The 17,340-nt window shown below is 38.5% G+C and overlaps 1 protein-coding gene across 1 annotated transcript in view; it reads left to right on the top strand.

Moving 5' to 3' along the window:
* Nucleotides 1–15,882, top strand: part of SPATA17 (spermatogenesis associated 17) — a 179,317-nt gene extending 163,435 nt beyond the window's left edge. Inside the window, 1 exon segment of the mRNA XM_065401691.1 lies at nt 15,802–15,882. Within this exon segment, the coding sequence (XP_065257763.1) occupies nt 15,802–15,882 (81 nt within the window).
* The last annotated feature ends 1,458 nt before the right edge of the window (nt 15,883–17,340 follow it).

The raw sequence follows: 17,340 nt of genomic DNA, 5'->3' as shown, positions 1-17,340 counted from the left end.
CCAATATATCTGTTTCACTAGAATTTTTGAGATTTCAAATGAGAGTAAAGGAAATATTTGATAAATTACTTGCAAAATGGAAATTCCAAAAAATGTCGGTTTCAAAAAATTTTCATGTTGGAATTTTGAAATTGTGTTGGAATTTTGATTCAAATTTTATTTTATATATTTTCCATATTATAGTATTTTTATATTTACATTATTTCATAACGTCAGTAGTAGTAGTGCATACTATGCATTATTACTACTAATATAATAATATGATATAATGGAATAGAGTATTTCAACTATTATTTTTATTTAAAAAATAAAAGGATGGAGTGCTAAAGTAGCCACTTTGGAAATATATTAAATAACATAACGCTTTAGTCATATATGGGGAAAAATAGTAACTTCTCAGTGGCTATGGATAGATCTCTTCTACCCTAACCCCTCCCTATCCTCCTTCCCCCCCCCCCCCCCCGCATACCCAGTGGCCACTGCCCAACTGAGTGATTTAATCAGTTGCATCCATGATTTTGAAGAAGAGGAACAGGTTATGTGAACAGTGAGGTAGAGAGAACTCCCCCATCCTGATACAGGAATAGATTATCTCATAAAGAGGAGAAAATTACTGGCAGAAGAACTGAAGCACTGACTGAGGGCTGTGCCTAATATTCTTCTTTTCCCAGATGCAATGAAAGTCAGGTTAAGTGCCACTTCATGAGAAGGGTCATTGGGAAAGTGGGCCAGGAAGACAGGATTTGGTCATAGATTGAACATGACTTTTATATAAACCCCTTCGATAGAGCCGAAGTAAGAATCAATACCGATTGCTCCAACTCTTCCTTTTCATAGAGATAACAGAACAGAGACACCCTCGTATGTCTGAGCTAAATAGATCAATTTGTGCAAACTCTTAGTCCAAATATATATGGACTAAAAGCAGGCATAGTGATTTTTAAAATCCAACTTTAGTCGGACAATAGCATGTTGATGACTGTACACCTGGATAACAATCCTGACGACTGAAGTCTCCCCATGTTATGCAGATTATCTTCATTTACAAGACGCATTTTGATTTCGATGGCTAAACAACATTGCATAAAATATCTAGGTGTCAATTTAACTCACAGTTGGATTAACTCCAGGAGTCAAACTATATTCTCTTGCTGAAAATACAACAAACACACACACACACACACACACACACACACACACACACAAAAAAGAGGTCTACTGAGTCAGCAAAAAGTAATAACATTGTGCATGGGAAAAATCACAGTGGCCAAATTGGCACTACTTCCATAAATTATTTTTGTGTTTCTAATCTTCCCCATAGAGATCCTTTTCAAAATTACTAGGAGAATTGCTATCTTCCACATCCTCATTTATTTAGATGAAATTAAGAGAGAGAGAGAAAGAGAGAGATACTTACCCCATAGTGCACCACCTAGTATCTTAGAGGATACTGCTGTGCAGACCCAATTAATAACACTAGTTTTGTAATAAAGTGGGGATAAACACAAGTATTGTAACAAAGGAGAACAAAAGGATTGTAAGAACATTAATTTTCCTTCCCAGGCAGCAAAAACTGCCTCAGAAAAGGTCTTATCTTGCAGTGAAACTACTACCTTTAAAATCTGGGATAAAACCAGAGTTATGGCCAGCCTTTCTCCTCCACTTTAAAACCAATTAGGTATACTTCAAATCTCCTTCCGGGAGACACTAATTCCATTTTTTGTGTATGCACAAGTGGGAAGGGAGAAGAGATAGGATTGCAGAGAATGGATTGGTCATTTAGAGATGAGATAAAATTGGACGTGGAGGAGTTATGGAAAAACATTTACTTTGTTCAGTGTTCCAGCCTTTAACTACCTACAGTTAAACACTTTGCCCTTAATCCATGCTCTTAATCCATAATCTCTGGCAGATTTCCAGAAACTTCTTGCAGACACTGAAAGAGTAATAACGGATTCAGGCTGAAAGGGTATCATCAGTTTTTTTGTGTTTAGAAAAATCATCAAACTAGAAATGGAAGATAAATGTAATTATATGAAAAGGAGAAAATCTCTCAAAAAGGACATTTTTATTTGAGTAGTGGTCGCTGATCTAATGATGGCTGCCTCCTCTCCCATCTGTGTTACCATTACAAGATCTTGTTTCAGTTAGTTCAGGATAGCCTCTCAGATGAAAAAGATTTTCAGACATATCAGATGCATGCTGTAGAGGGTGAAATGTAAACTAACTCCCTGCCTTTATGGTGGGACTGTCCTAAAACACAAGAACAGTGCCAATACTCTCTCTTTAATATAACAGAAAAGTTAAGATATACCCTTGACCACTTAGTGGTTGTATTGAGACAGCCAGTGAAGGATATTTACCCTTAGCAACATGCAAGGCTCATAACACCTCTCTAAGTTGTGACAAGAGGTGTACTGGCTGAGATTTTAAAAAGAAAAGATGCACCTGGTAATATTGTATGGCTCAGAATGTTCTAAAGCGTGCTTAAACTCACAAATTGTGACAAATAAGATGAAAGATAATACTAAAACAGGCACAAGACTTAAAATAATGTAATTGGTTCACTTTATTGCATGATAATTGCAAACATTTTAACTATTCTGAATAAAGAGTCATTACTAAGGCTGGAAAAGGAGTTAGAGTGCATCTTCTTACACCAACAACAAGGAGTCTGGTGGCACCTTAAAGACTAACAGATTTATTTGGGCATAAGCTTTCGTGGGTAAAAACCTCACTTCTTCGGATGCACTTCTTCTTACACCCCATCCCTCCTGTTCAGTAACTTTTTCAGTGCTCTCAGAAATATTGTACTGTGCATTGCTTTGTTCAGGTATTTGCACATGAGCATTCACACATGCAAATTCTGCAAAATAAATACAAAATCTTTATTCTGTTACTGATTTAGGAATATTTCGTGTTTTTTCCAATTAATTTTGAAGTCTAATCAATCACACAAAACTAGAAATGTCTGTAACTATTTTTTCTTAACTCAGAGCTTTTCTAGACAAACAATTAGTGCACAACAAGCTGAGTTGTTAATCTACAGAAGGGGTTCTCAAACTGGGGGTCGGGATCCCGCAGGGGGTCACGAGGTTATTACATGGGGGGTTGCGAGGTTATTATATGGGGGGGGTCCGCAAGCTGTCAGCCTCCACCCCAAGCCCCGCTTTGCCTCCAGCATTTATAATGGTGTTAAATATATAAAAAAGTGTTTTTAATTTATATGGGGGGGGGGTTGCACTCAGAGACTTGCTGTGTGAAAGGGGTCACCAGTAAAAAAGTTTGAGAGCCACTGATCTACAGATTAACCATCCATGTGGACCCTGCTCCTGCACACTAGAAGTTCTCTAGTGCACTTTGTGTACTGCTGGTCAAATCACATTAGGAGACTTTAAGTGCACAGCAGCAGGGTCCACATGGACAGTTAGCGCATGGCACACTGGAGTGCTGTAGATTTACACTCCCCTTGCCATGCACTCAGTGTTTGTGTAGACATGCCCTTACACTCATCTAAGCTGGACCAAGTCAAAACCACACTGCATCAAACCACCGCTATTTCTAACCTGAGGAAGCCAAGCCTGAACTACCCTTAACCATCTGAGTTGCTGAAAACAGTCAGCCTACTAGAATTAATTCAAAATGCCCTCTCAGATGTAAAAACCAATTAAAAACAAACAAATTAGAACCACCTCCAACCCACTAGAATTAAGCCAGTTACTTACAACCTGTTGGATTCAAAACTAACTCTGATTTACCTTAAAAAAAAAAAATCACAGCTCACTTCCAGAAACCTGATCCAGAACAACGTAAAAAATGCCAAACTGGAATCACTTCTAAGGCTAGGTCTACACTGGGGGGGGGGGGATCGATTTAAGATACGCAAATTCAGCTACGCGAATAGCGTAGCTGAATTTGACGTATCCGAGCCGACTTACCCCGCTGTGAGGACGGCGGCAAATCGACTGCTGCGGCTCCCCCGTCGACGGCACTTACTCCTACCTGCGCTGGTGGAGTACGCGCGTCAATTCGGGGATCAATTGTCGCATCCCGACGAGACGCGATAATTCGATCCCCGAGAGATCGATTTCTACCCGCCGATCCAGACGGGTAGTGAAGACAAGCCCTAAGCATCAGATACCACTTCAGATTAACCTGACCATTGTTTCATGTGGTTCTGACTTTTACTGGTAAAGTGAAAAGTGGTTTGGGATTGTCAATTCAGAATTTATTCCACCTTAGTTCCTGCTGGCATGATTCTGTCAATTTAAGATAGATGCAACTTGATCGGGGCAGGTTAAAAGTGTTTTTTGGCTTTAGTCCAGCAGGTTAAACATGGCGCTGGTCTGGTCTTGGCAGACCACAGTTGGCTCTGGAAAGAGAATGCTAGAGTTGAGCATATTAGACAATGAAAGAGCGGCATATAAATGTCATAAATCAAGATACTCATGCCTAAATGCATTATTTTCTAGCACATATCCTATTGCCAGCAGTTGGAAAGTGAGCGATCATCAGGCCAAAGAATTAGTATAAGGATGGAAGGTCTCTGTTTACATTCCCACCCCCTCACTTTTCATCAAAAGCTTTTAAAGACAGTGTTTTTATATGTACACAGGATTGTAATGTTAGGCATAGTTCCACCTCACTTGGATTTAATAGCCTCATAAAAGGTTTATTTATTACTCATCAGTGTGTTTTCATTTTTGACAAATGTCATTTATACACCTTAGATAAATTAAGATGAAGCTACTAAATGTCTACTCCCCTTTTAAAAAATGCTTTTTGAAAGTGGCCTGCAATAAATCGAGATTTGAATGACAATAGCAAATAAGTAACTCTTGGGATTCTGAATACCAATCAAACTATTTCACCTGCACATTTGTTTTTTAGCCCAGATTCAGTAAAGTTCAAGGGTATCCAAGTATGAAATAGCTTGTGAAGAAATTCACATTGCTTTCTTAATTTAATTTACTTGTAAAAAAGACCACATTCGTTCAGAAAATAGAATATCATCTTTGGCAATTTTGGTTCAAATATAGATATTGGGCCTGTTCAGACACAGGCAGAACAAAAATTTGGATAGTGCAGTTTCCACAGATTATTTTAATAATGTGTATGAAAGTATAATACAGTATACACTGTAATGTTTGCTTTTGCAGACTAGTCTGTGAAGAATATTACACTTTTTAAAACTGAGGCTGGGATCGGAAATTGCCAAAAAGGGGAGTCCCACCCTGAAAAGTGACTATGTAAAAGTGCCAATTTCCTCTTCCATAGATCGGTTTCCTGTGTGTATTCAGAGTTACAGCTGCATAGAATTCATAAAAAATAAGGTTTTGTTTCTTTTTTATTTTTTTATTTTTATTTTTTGTTTTGTTTCAGCATTGCAGAGCCAATACAGATATGGGAGAAAGAGCTGGATTCTAACCTGGCTTCCACATCAGCAATAGACTTTTTAACCAAGTTCAAATTATAGGGCTGAATTCTGATCTTACTTACACTTACTTGTGAATGCAGTGGGGTTGCAGGTGTTATGAGGGCCGAATTTGGAGCACAGATCATTATTACTGCTGAGATTGCACAAGCCAAAAAGAAAAGTACTCTACTGTTGTCATATCCCAGGCTAAATTTAGAGAGTCAGCATTTAGGGGGAAATAATCCCATTGATCCAAGTTTTGATGTCCTTATCCAGTTTCCACTCAGTCCTTTCTCAGGCAAAACTCCCATGGAAGCTGGCATCTGGTTTGCCTGAGGAAGGCTTAGTAAAAACTGAGTAAGAACATCCAGAATTGGCCCACTTAAAATGCTCACTGTGTACAATTACTGTAAAATACCCAGTTCTTATGAGAAGTGTTTGTTCATTACCAAAGAATTGGAAATATTAAACAGTGACTTAAGCGGTCACATTACCTAAAACTTCATTCTCTTTTATCAAGCCATTGCTTGGCCCTTGCAGCTGTGCATGAGAGTAAGGGGATGTCCTTTTACTCCCCGGAGTGGACTACCTGTACTATGACTAGCAGTGTTGGGAGGGAAGTAAGCTCCACAGAGCTGCTATGTCTCCCCTCCCATCCTGTGCAGGTACATTGGACAGCATGGGGTGGGGGCTGGGCAAAGCCAAGGCTCCATCTTCAAGATACCAGCCAGCATAGCTGTGCTAGGGGGAAGAACAGCGTGCAGGTATAGATCTGGCAGGGTACTTCCTCCCTAGAGCAGCAGGGAGATCATGAGTCACAATCTCCCCTGCAGGGCTGTTCCAGATGCTCTGCCTCCTCACACTAGGCAGATCATACAGTAAGGATCTAGACCTATGTAATTATCAGATTAGTCCTTTTTCAAATTCATCAGCAGTAATTAGAAATCTTTCATAATTTTAGCAAGCCCTGCTTGCATTTGGTTCTTTCATTTATAACTCCCAAGAGGAAATGGGTGTAAACCAGTGACAGTTTTAAGGCTTAGTAAAATTTAAGTATAATTACAATGAAATATTTGTTGCATAAAGTAAACAGCAATTAATGTTTTCTTCCCCTGTTTGAAAGCTATTAAATAGTGTTGCTAGACTTCCTACCGTGAGAATAATTTCTTGATTTTTGTGCAACATATTATCATATGCTTCCTGTCAATAAAAGAGCAAACTAACAAGCAGAAAAAAGTTGCCTGATGAAAGTGTCATACAGAAGAATATAAAATTGGCTTTTGTAATGGCTAGGCAATATTGCTTTTTATTTTAAGATCTAATGACAAGTTGATTCAAAGGGTAAGATTTTCACTTATAAAATCAATAAAGTAAGTTGAAAATTGCCCTCTACATTACTCAGTCAGGCTTTTTGAATCAGAGAGTTTATTGTTGTCAGTGTTGTTTGCATTTGCAAGTGGGATTTAACTAGACATCACATTTGGAGCTTGTCAAGAAGTTCCATTAAGTCCAAGTGTAGAAAAATAGCTAGTTAAGGATGGACATTGCAAGGAATAGAGGGAAACAATATCACAACATTATGGGCTGGATTTTGATCGGCTGTTCTGCTGGTACACGATATGTGAAAGGTGAAGGGTCCTTTCCTTACTTGAACTCCTTTGCAGAAGCTAGTTGTGATTTCATTCCTTGCACTTACCTGAGTGAACTGACTATAGAAAGGTAAGAATTGTTAAGAGTATTAGCCATTCCAAAAGGGTGGGGGTATGTCCATGGCCTATTTCCCCTCTCCACTGCGTCAGCTGGCTAACAAGGAGATCACACATTACATTGTTAAGTATTTCAGTGCTGTTCTCCCACTGCAGGGAGCTTCCAATAGGCACTGTGCCTCCCTGAGAGTCAATACCCCCACACAGACACAATGAAGGCCGATGTCTAATACATACCTTTGTTAATATAGCCTATTTTAAGGGGCTAAGTGACCCAATTGGTTAACACATTAGCTTTTCACCTTTATAGCCTTAAGTCACAGGAGACTTATCTCTGGTTTGTGGACATTAGTCCACATCAGAAAACACAACTGGCAGTCTATGCCCAACAGCCACAAAAAAACACTGGTATGTCAGGCATTTGCATCCTGTACTTCTGGCTAATTAATTGGAGGGGCTATCCACAAGAAATAGTTCCTGCTACCCAGGAGAAGTGGGTAGCCATTATTAATGTCCCAGCTCATATCTCTCAGTAGCTCTCATGAGCAATGCTGCTTAAGGTGTCTAAATGTACTGGTGGGAATTAAAAATTATAGTCCAGACCCCTTTCACTAGCTGAAATATTGTAAACTTGTATCACTGGGGCCAGGATTGGTGTCAATGTACTTTGTGTGAAAAGTGCAATAGAAGCATTAGTATTTGACAGCCCTGGTTGAAATAAGTGAAATTAATGGAGCTCTTTTCATATACGACAAGGCCATGGCACCCCTTTCATGCTGCTTACAGACAGAGAAAAGTCAATACTTTTTTATTACTTGACACTGACCTACATTCTGCACTACAAGTGCCAGGCCCACTAATTGGTTTCAGTTGTGAGAAAAGTTTGCCCCCAAAGAAACATTGGAGCAGATAAATCAATCTTTTTTAGGGTAGCTTAGTGGGTTTTGAGCACTTGAAATGACATTTGTGTTGTATTGACAGAATGGGTTGTTATACTAATTTTGTCATGTCACAAGCCCTTGTACTAGTTGGAAATGTTGTTAACCAGTACTGATAAATTTACAAAGCAAGAACTTGGCTAGATCAACATTTTACTTTTATAACAGATTCCCACTTCTGATCTGCTTTCTTTGTTAGAAATCTCTGTGGCTATTAAAAGGTCATGGGGCTTATGAGGACAGCTCAGTTTAAAGCTCTAATTTTACTATCACAGGCACTAACATCAAGGATATACTTACACATGGACACCTAGAGTTACATAGAAAGGATCATACTATATCAATGATTATTTTAAACAATATCCCTGATTTAATCCTTCTTTAAAAATAAATGACATATGTCCCAGGATATTGACTCAAAATGGAAGTTAAGCAGAGATGAGTTGAATATCCCTGCTAGCAGTACTCACTAATCCAAGGACAGAGTGAGGATTTTGGTAACTGTGTCCCTACATAGCATAACATTACATTTTTTTCATGACCGCATATATTGTTACTTCCGGTTGCCATTCCCCCCCCCAAATATGACTGTCATGACTGCATGTCTTGCATTGGATAGAACATGTTATCACAGCACTTACTTTGATGTCAGATTTTTTTTTCTGAGACCCATATAGATTTGTTTACATTTTCTCAGAGCATATTGTCACAAATGACATTGTGCAGTGGTGGTGTATTGGGCTGTCTTGTAGATTGCCCAGGTTGGTTCAGAAGAAACCTTGGTCTGTGGATCACGAGTCTAGGGAGAATGTTGTTTATTGCAGAGGTTACACAATTAACCTTTGGAGCAGAAGTATGTGGAGCTGTTTCAGTCTGTCATGGCAATCTATATTTAGGTACCTCTTTAAAAATGGAACTTTATCACCATAGACAAAGGACATTCAAAGTTCACATCACGAACCATAACGTTCCAAGTTCAGCAACTGCCCATCAGCTTCATAGTTAATTACAGGCTTAATGCAGAATTATGGAGGGAAATTCTATGGTCTGTGTTATGCAGGAGGTCAGAGTAGATGATCATAATGGTCCCCTCTGGCGTTAGCATCCAAAAGTTTGGGAGATAGGAATATGCTGCTTTCTGCCTACTTTTGTTTTGGATTGAAGTAATAGGCTTTCCTTCTTCAAGCTGATGCCTAACTATAGTTCCAACCTCTACCACACATTGCTTGATAAGACCTCAGAAAGGCATTTTTTAGTTATGTGCATATTTATGCACTGTACTCTCCATGTTATTGTTGAAAGAAACTATTAATATAATTTTTTTTGCTGGAAACACGAGGGACCATTTTCAAACAGCCTTCCAACGGGTACCCATTTGTGCACATAGAGCTTTGCAAATGTCCATATAGTTTGCGCACACAAGTAATAAAATTTACACGTGCAAAGATGATTTCTGTTAAAAAAAGGGGGGCTGATTGCTTGTAAATTCTATTACTTGTGTGCAGTCAATTGTGTGTGCAAAATGGAGCATCTGTTTTGAATGTTAGATGTAATTAAAATGTTGAATTTTAATTTTGAAGCCATTTTATAAATTGTTGCTGAATCAAAATTATCAGAGGTACCAACTGCCCTCAGTCAGATGTAAAATTTCTTTGGAATTGATTTTTATCAACAACATCCCCAATGTAAACTACTTGAGCATTAATTGTAGATTTTTTTGTTTTACAAAGTCCATATTGCGATCACAGGAGTCATAAGAACATAAGAATGGTCATATTGGGTCAGACCAAAGGTCCATCCAGCCCAGTATCCTATCTGCCAACAGTGGCCAATGCCAGGTGCCCTGGAGGGAGTGAACCTAACAGGTAATGATCAAGTGATCTCTCTCCTGCCATCCATCTCCACCCTCTGACAAACAGATGCTAGGGACACCATTCCTTACCCATCCTGGCTAATAGCCATTAATGGACTTAACCTCCATGAATTTATCTAGATCTCTTTTAAACCCTGTTATAGTCCTAGCCTTCACAACCTCCTCAGGCAAGGACTTCCAGAGGTTGACTGTGCGCTGTGTGAAGAAGAACTTCCTTTTATTTGTTTTAAACCTGCTGCCCATTAATTTCATTTGGTGACCCCTAGTTCTTATATTATGGGAACAAGTAAATAACTTTTCCTTATTCCCTTTCTCCACACCACTCATGATTTTATATACCTCTATCATATCCCCCCTTAGTCTCCTCTTTTCCAAGCTGAAAAGTCCTAGTCTCTTTAGTCTCTCCTCATATGGGACCTGTTCCAAACCCCTAATCATTTTAGTTGCCCGTCTCTGAACCTTTTCTAATGCCAGTATAGCTTTTTTGAGATGAGGAGACCACATCTGTACGCAGTATTCAAGATGCGGGCATACCATGAATTTATATAAGGGCAATAGGATATTCTCCGTCTTATTCTCTATCCCTTTTTTAATGATTCCTAACATCCTGTTTGCTTTTTTGACTGCCGCTGCACACTGCGTGGACGTTTTCAGAGAACTATCCACGATGACTCCAAGATCTCTTTCCTGATTAGTTGTAGCTAAATTAGCCCCCATCATATTGTATGTATAGTTGGGGTTATTTTTTCCAACGTGAATTACTTTACATTTATCCACATTACATTTCATTTGCCATTTTGTTGCCCAATCACTTAGTTTTGTGAGATCTTTTTGAAGTTCTTCACAGTCTGCTTTGGTCTTAACTCTCTTGAGAGTCTGCTCACTGAGACAGTTCTTTGCTTGCTGACTATATGCTGCCCCTTTTTAAAATCCTTTGTCCATAGGCGAGGAGTAGACATGACAATCAAATAGGTCAATGCAACACAGGTCAGATCCCACTGGCTACAGCCAAGGCACACACAGCACAAATTAAAAAGGATATGGTGCAAAAGTTTCATGAAGCTTACCTTTGTACCTTACTACCCCAGACCTGGGGCTGTTCAGTGTAGGGCTGTATGTTAGTGCAGACTAGTGGTGCACTAATGTATACCAACTGCAAAACAGCCATAAATAGCTGAAACAGCAAAGGATTGGCAAGTTAAAAGATAGTGTGGACCATACCTCTTTTTCCTCCATCCATGCCCCCTATATAGGCAGCTGGAAGGGGAGGTGGTGTAGATTCTGTACACTATGTTTGTGTCACTTAAGGATCCACTTGAACTCGGGTAATCATCTCAGGGATAGACACACGACTCCATATGCAGAATCCACCAATTGCAAAGTGGCCACACTGGACTGGAGGATCTGGTCCTCTATTTCATTATCTTGTATTATACCTGTTATAGGAAATGCATAGGAAATGGCAAATGCAGCTGGAAAAATCAGTCACAGGTATGCCATCTGGAAGATGGCCCTGCTTACATATTGCTATTGAATTTTTGTGGTGAGAGCCTTTTGACTGTGTTAATTAATTGTATAGCCAATGGATTGAATACACTTGTAGTTCATTTTGAAAAATGTTCAAGAGACCAAATAACCAAACTCAAATTTATTGTCTAAAGACGAAACAGTACCATACGTAAAGGAAACATGCATGCCCTTCTTCTGGGAAGCAATTCTTATCTTACACAAAAGTATACTTTGGAAATATGCATTTAAACAAGCTATATTTATAGTAGGGTGACAGATGTCCCGATTTTATAGGGACAGTCCCAACTTTTATATAGGCTCCTATTACCCCTCACCCCCGTCCCGATTTTTCACACTTGCTGTCTGGTCACCCTAATTTATAGTATAGTTTTACAAGGTACAAAACTCTCTATATGTCACTAAAATCCAACCCACCAGTTTGTAACAATTCCTTAACTTATTGTTTTGTTACATACTTTGTCTCTGTTTGGATACCATATTCCAAAACAGTTGCCCGTGGAAGTATCTGTACTAGGACATGGAATGTATGTATCTTGATTTTGACAGATTTTGTATTTGCTAGCACCAAAGCTGACTTCAGCTTTGCAGTGTGTTATGGGATACTTACCATGAGTGAACAAGAGTAAGCAGAATACCATTCAAATATAAAGTCTGTGCTAACATTTATATATAACACGTGTAATATATATTAATATGGTGTGCAATACATATAGCATATACCTGTTGGCTAACAACTAAATAAATTCACTAATGCATATAACAACTGATTTAAAGAGAAATATCTTTTCATGAGCACAGTTTGTGAATATGTAAAAGACATTTGCCCCCATGTTAGAATAAAAATGTATCTTTAAATTGGGACTTTACAGAGTAGCTTGAGTGTAATTTATAGTTTATAAATAAGATGCATTCACTTCACCTTCTCTGAGTTTTCATGAATTATTTTGCAATCATAGCTAAGTGCAGCGCCTTCCTCTTTGTGCTGCTCCAATGACAGAGGAGGATACAGAGGTGCTCTAACAGGAAAATCCCCACATCAGATAAAGTCAGCTGTATGCTGCCCACCCTCCCAGCAGGTGTTGGGTGGGGACAGAAGGGGATTTGGCCAGCCATGTACTATGCTCCAATAATCCCCTGTCAGAGGACCTTAGAGTCCTCTGCTCTAAGTAGCAGTAAAGAATAGGAAAGGAAGAGAAATGATGAGGCAGTATAGAAACACCCTATATGAGGCAATAAGCATACACACCCAGAGCGAGAGCATGCCAGCATACTCTGGGGCACGGTTTCCTATGCCTTCTTCCCTTTTAGTGCACCAGCAGAGCAGAGTCATAATTAAGCTCTATATATTTAAGTAAATAAATTACTAGGTTTTTTTGCTAAAAATATGTTCACATTTTTTCCTGTGTTGCAAACATGATGGGTCTATTTATTCAGTGTATTTTATATACATCTTTAATTGGTCTAACTGCACAGTCATCAGTGAATTTATTTACCCTATCAAACTGTAAGGTCTTGCCTAGATGTGGTCAAACATAACTGCTGTCGCCACGATCAGAGCCAGTTGTTTAAATACTCAGTTGTGAGTATCCAGTGAAATAGCTTTAAATAACAAGATAAACAGTACAGCTGCCAACCCAAAGTAATCTTACACTGAGGGAGTAAGTAGCACAGAAAATTTCCTCTTTGTCATTTTGACTTGGGTTTGAAGCTAGACCTGGGCTTAGTTCCAGCTCAAAAAGCCGTTCACTTCAAAGGCTCCTAAATCGTCCCAAGGAGCTAATTTTGGCAGTCAATTGTTTTTGTTTGGCCAGGCATCTTAATAGCAAACGCCGTCTGCTCTGCCAAATGAAGACTTCTTCAATGTTCAGAACCACCATTCCCAATTTTTTCCTGATAAAAGGGGTGGGTGTTTGCTAGTAGCCTTTCCCCCCCCCTCCCAAAAAAAAATCTAGTGTGTTTTTTAACCTTTTACAATTTATTAAAAATTAAAATGAAGAGTAATTGATTTTTCTACATGAACATTAAAAATATTTTTTCCTGATCAAAACTACAGAACAATTAACACCTTTCTTGAATTCTAGAATAATGTAGGTGCTAAATAAATGATAATGATACTATCAGTTTGGTCTCTATGAAACTAGAGCACCTTTCTGTGTTTGTCATATGTTTTCTATCCACCTACACCAATGATATCAGCATGGTGAACTCAGCAAATCAAGTACAACTATCTTCGTCTCAGGAAAGGCAATCTGTTTGCAGTTACACTGGTAGTAATTGTAATAATTATTACCGTAATCACAAGAATAGTTTTTACAGACCCTCCTGTACCACCAAAATGCTTGGGGTACCGAAAATACAATGGAAATTAAAATATAATAATATAAAAAAGCATTAAAATAAACAAATCTATTTTAGATATACTTTGTTTCATAAATAAAAAAAGGTGAAGCATGGGGCGTTCTACACTTACACTGAAGATCTCTCTGGAAATAAATCTTACAAGATGTCAAGGGACAATGGTACCTTTCAAATCAGAAAGGGAACGTGTTTTCTTTTGACTTAAGAAGTGTAACTTGCTATTTTGTGAACTTTGCATCGGAGAGTTTGCAGGCACAGGAAGCTGCCAAGTGTCAGATGTTAGAAATTAAAAGTTATCTTTTGATTATTTGGTATGCAAATAAGGACCCTGATCCTGCACCAAGAACTATGGGCAGACACCTGCATTTGTATGGGGTGCCACTGAAATCAATGGGGTTCCACATGAGCATAGGGATAGATCTGCATAGTACTCAGTGCCGAGTTGGAATCAAAAGTAGAGCGGGCCAGAGAACGACCATTCTGTTTCACAACAACTTTCTAAATATATTTTTGTTCTGCACTGAAAAGAAAACAAAACGTTGAGAATGTTTTTGCGAAATGGAATTGTATTGAACAGCTCAATTTTTCACTTTGAGTCTCTCTCTGGACTCCGCCCTGGATATACTTGCATCCAAAAAGAAGATTCCCCAGAGTGAAATGTTAATACAATGCAAAGCTTTAGTTTTGCTGATGATACTAGCATTTTTTCAGGACCCATGAAAAAGAGGCCAACACACCTCTTGTTATGATCACTTTAACCTATTGACTCCAACACTTGGGACTTTCTAGTGCAGTGGTTACCAAACTTGTTCCACCGCTTGTGCAAGGAAAGCCCCTGGCGGGCCGGGCCGGTTTGTTTACCTGCCGCGTCTGCAGGTTCGGCCGATCGCGGCTCCCAGTGGCCACGGTTCGCTGCTCCAGGCCAATGGGAGCTGCTGGAAGCAGCACGGGCTGAGGGACATACTGGCCGCCGCTTCCAGCAGCTCCCATTGGCCTGGAGCAGCAAACCGCGGCCATTGGGAGCCGCGATTGGCCGAACCTGCGGACGCGGCAGGTAAACAAACCGGCCCGACCCGCCAGGGACTTTCCCTGCACAAGCGGCGGAACAAGTCTGGGAACCACTGTTCTAGTGCAATGGGTTAATTAGTCAGGTTAATTAGTGTGCACTGGGCAAAATAACTTAGAATCCTGAAGCCATTTGGCTTGGTTGCTTGTGGACTATATTTGCATTATACCACTACCATTACAGCATAAATTCACCTGTACTTTGTGTGCCAAATCTTGTTCGCTTTACTCATGCAAGTGTCCCCCTAAAAGAAAATAGGACTGTTCATGTGAGTAAGGCAAGCAGTATTCAGTCCGGTATCTTTTCTGTCATATGTGAGTCCATGGCCAATTGATGTTGGTTTTTTAATTTCTTTTCTTATTTCTATATTTGATCATTATTTTATACCAGTTCTCATCTACTTACTAATTGAACATCCCTATTTTACTTTTTGTAAACGGGGAACATTTTAAATATTTTAAGAAAATCCTACTGGATCTTATTTGAGACATTTTTTGCTTAACTGTTTTGCAGACAGGAGGATGTGTTTAGTGCATCGTGATTTGCAAAAGGCTATAACATTCAGTCTGTGTGGCAGAGAAATAAAATTTACAATACTTACAGTTATGTACAGTTTATAATACATATTTATTTTTAATTAAGTCTATTGATTCAGAATTTTCTCCCCAATCTATAATGTACATTTTGAAGTGTTTCACAATGTCATATGTAAGCTTCAGCATAAGTCCTAAATATTTTTGTGCATAACTTACATCCTAAATTTTACCTTGTGTAACAGGAAAATTAAAATGGAAGAAAGACCAATGGAACTGTACAATATCTACAGACCTATTAAGTATACTAAAAAATTAAAGTGAAAAAACAAACAAAAATACCCAAACTTAACTGTCTTTTTTCCTCTCTGTTTTTTCTAGAACTTCGAAACAGTGTTACCATCCATTGATATCTTTGATAAGTTTGGACAAACATATTCCAAAACTGGGCAAATAGTGTAAACATCTATCTATACTGTATCTAGTCTATCCAGTATAAGAACTTCTGATAAGCTATAAAACTAGCAATAAAGATCTTTGAGAAAATGCAAAGCACAATGTTGATTAACTTTCCTCCAAGGACTGTAAATGTTTTCCATAAAATGTTGTATGCTACACCTATAATTAAGTAGTATTACACTACTTGATCTTTTAGAAATGCAGGTTTTTTAATTAAAAATCTTTTTATAGTTCTGGCAAATGTAATGAATTAGGAAATCTGTCTGACTCTTATAACTCTTTTATAAAACACTTTATTTATTATATATATATATTGAGAGAGAGAGAGAGAGAGAGAGTAATGAATGGAAAAATCATGGATAAGATCCAGCAACTGTGTTTATTAGAATTATGTACATGTGTTAACTACAATATAAATATTATTTTCTCTGAAACATGTAAACCTTAAAATCTAACTCATGGAAGAATCTACAAATGTTGAAATTTTCTCCTTTGGGGCCTGAACAACATTTTTTACAATCAGTGGCTCCCAGGGGAGCTGGATTGGGCCATTTATACAGATATTACTGCTTTAAATCCTTCAACTTTTCTGTGCTTGTTATAACTCTGCAGAGTTAAGAAAGAAAAACTGCAATTCTGTAACACTTTCACATATTAGCTTGTAGGCAAATCCATTTATACATATTTACAGTATTCTATGTATTGCATTTTACCCCTGGTCCAAAAAACCTCTTGTGATAAGAAGACTGGCACATTGGAGGATATGTTGCAAAAGAACCACATTATAGATGGTTATGGATGAACACATTTTTGATCACACAAAATTCATTCAGGTCACCATATCCCACATACATTTTCACTAGAGCGTGCCCCTGCAAAGTTCTGAGCACCCTTGGTTCCCATTAACTGTAATGCGAATCGAGAGTGCTCAATCACCTCCTGGGAGGAGGAGTTCAATACCTTGCAGGACTAGGCTATAATTTATTTCTTCAAATAACGTCAGTGGATTCTGTTTTCATAGCACTTTGCTGTCTGAATGCTTGGAGAGATACTGTATTTTTCTCCTCGTGTAATCTGGAATATTTACTTCTCAACTGAAAAAAACCTTTTTTTTTGGATGATTTTTTATAATGTGGGCCTACTGTCCTCTCCAAGTGAGCACGCAACTCCCATTGTCTGGTGTTATGCACACGAAGGGGTGTCTCTATACTAGGAATTGCACCATTGCTGACAGAGGATTGCAGCACCAAGTCTACCTGAACCAGTATTGAAAATAGTTTATGTACTAGTATAGACAGGGCCAAAATATTTTTAATCCCATTTCAGAAAGTCTGAGATTTGCGGGAACCAGAGGACAGGAGAATCCTCAGAGATGGGAGGAAAAACATATGCCACATTTTATAAATGACAGTGGTACAAAACAAAGAGGTCAGCATTTGAGACAAGAAAGAAGGACTGTAT

The sequence above is a fragment of the Emys orbicularis genome, chromosome 3 (genome assembly GCF_028017835.1).
Source record: "Emys orbicularis isolate rEmyOrb1 chromosome 3, rEmyOrb1.hap1, whole genome shotgun sequence".
NCBI lineage: Eukaryota > Metazoa > Chordata > Testudines > Emydidae > Emys > Emys orbicularis.
This window is presented reverse-complemented; position numbering and strand designations above follow the sequence as displayed.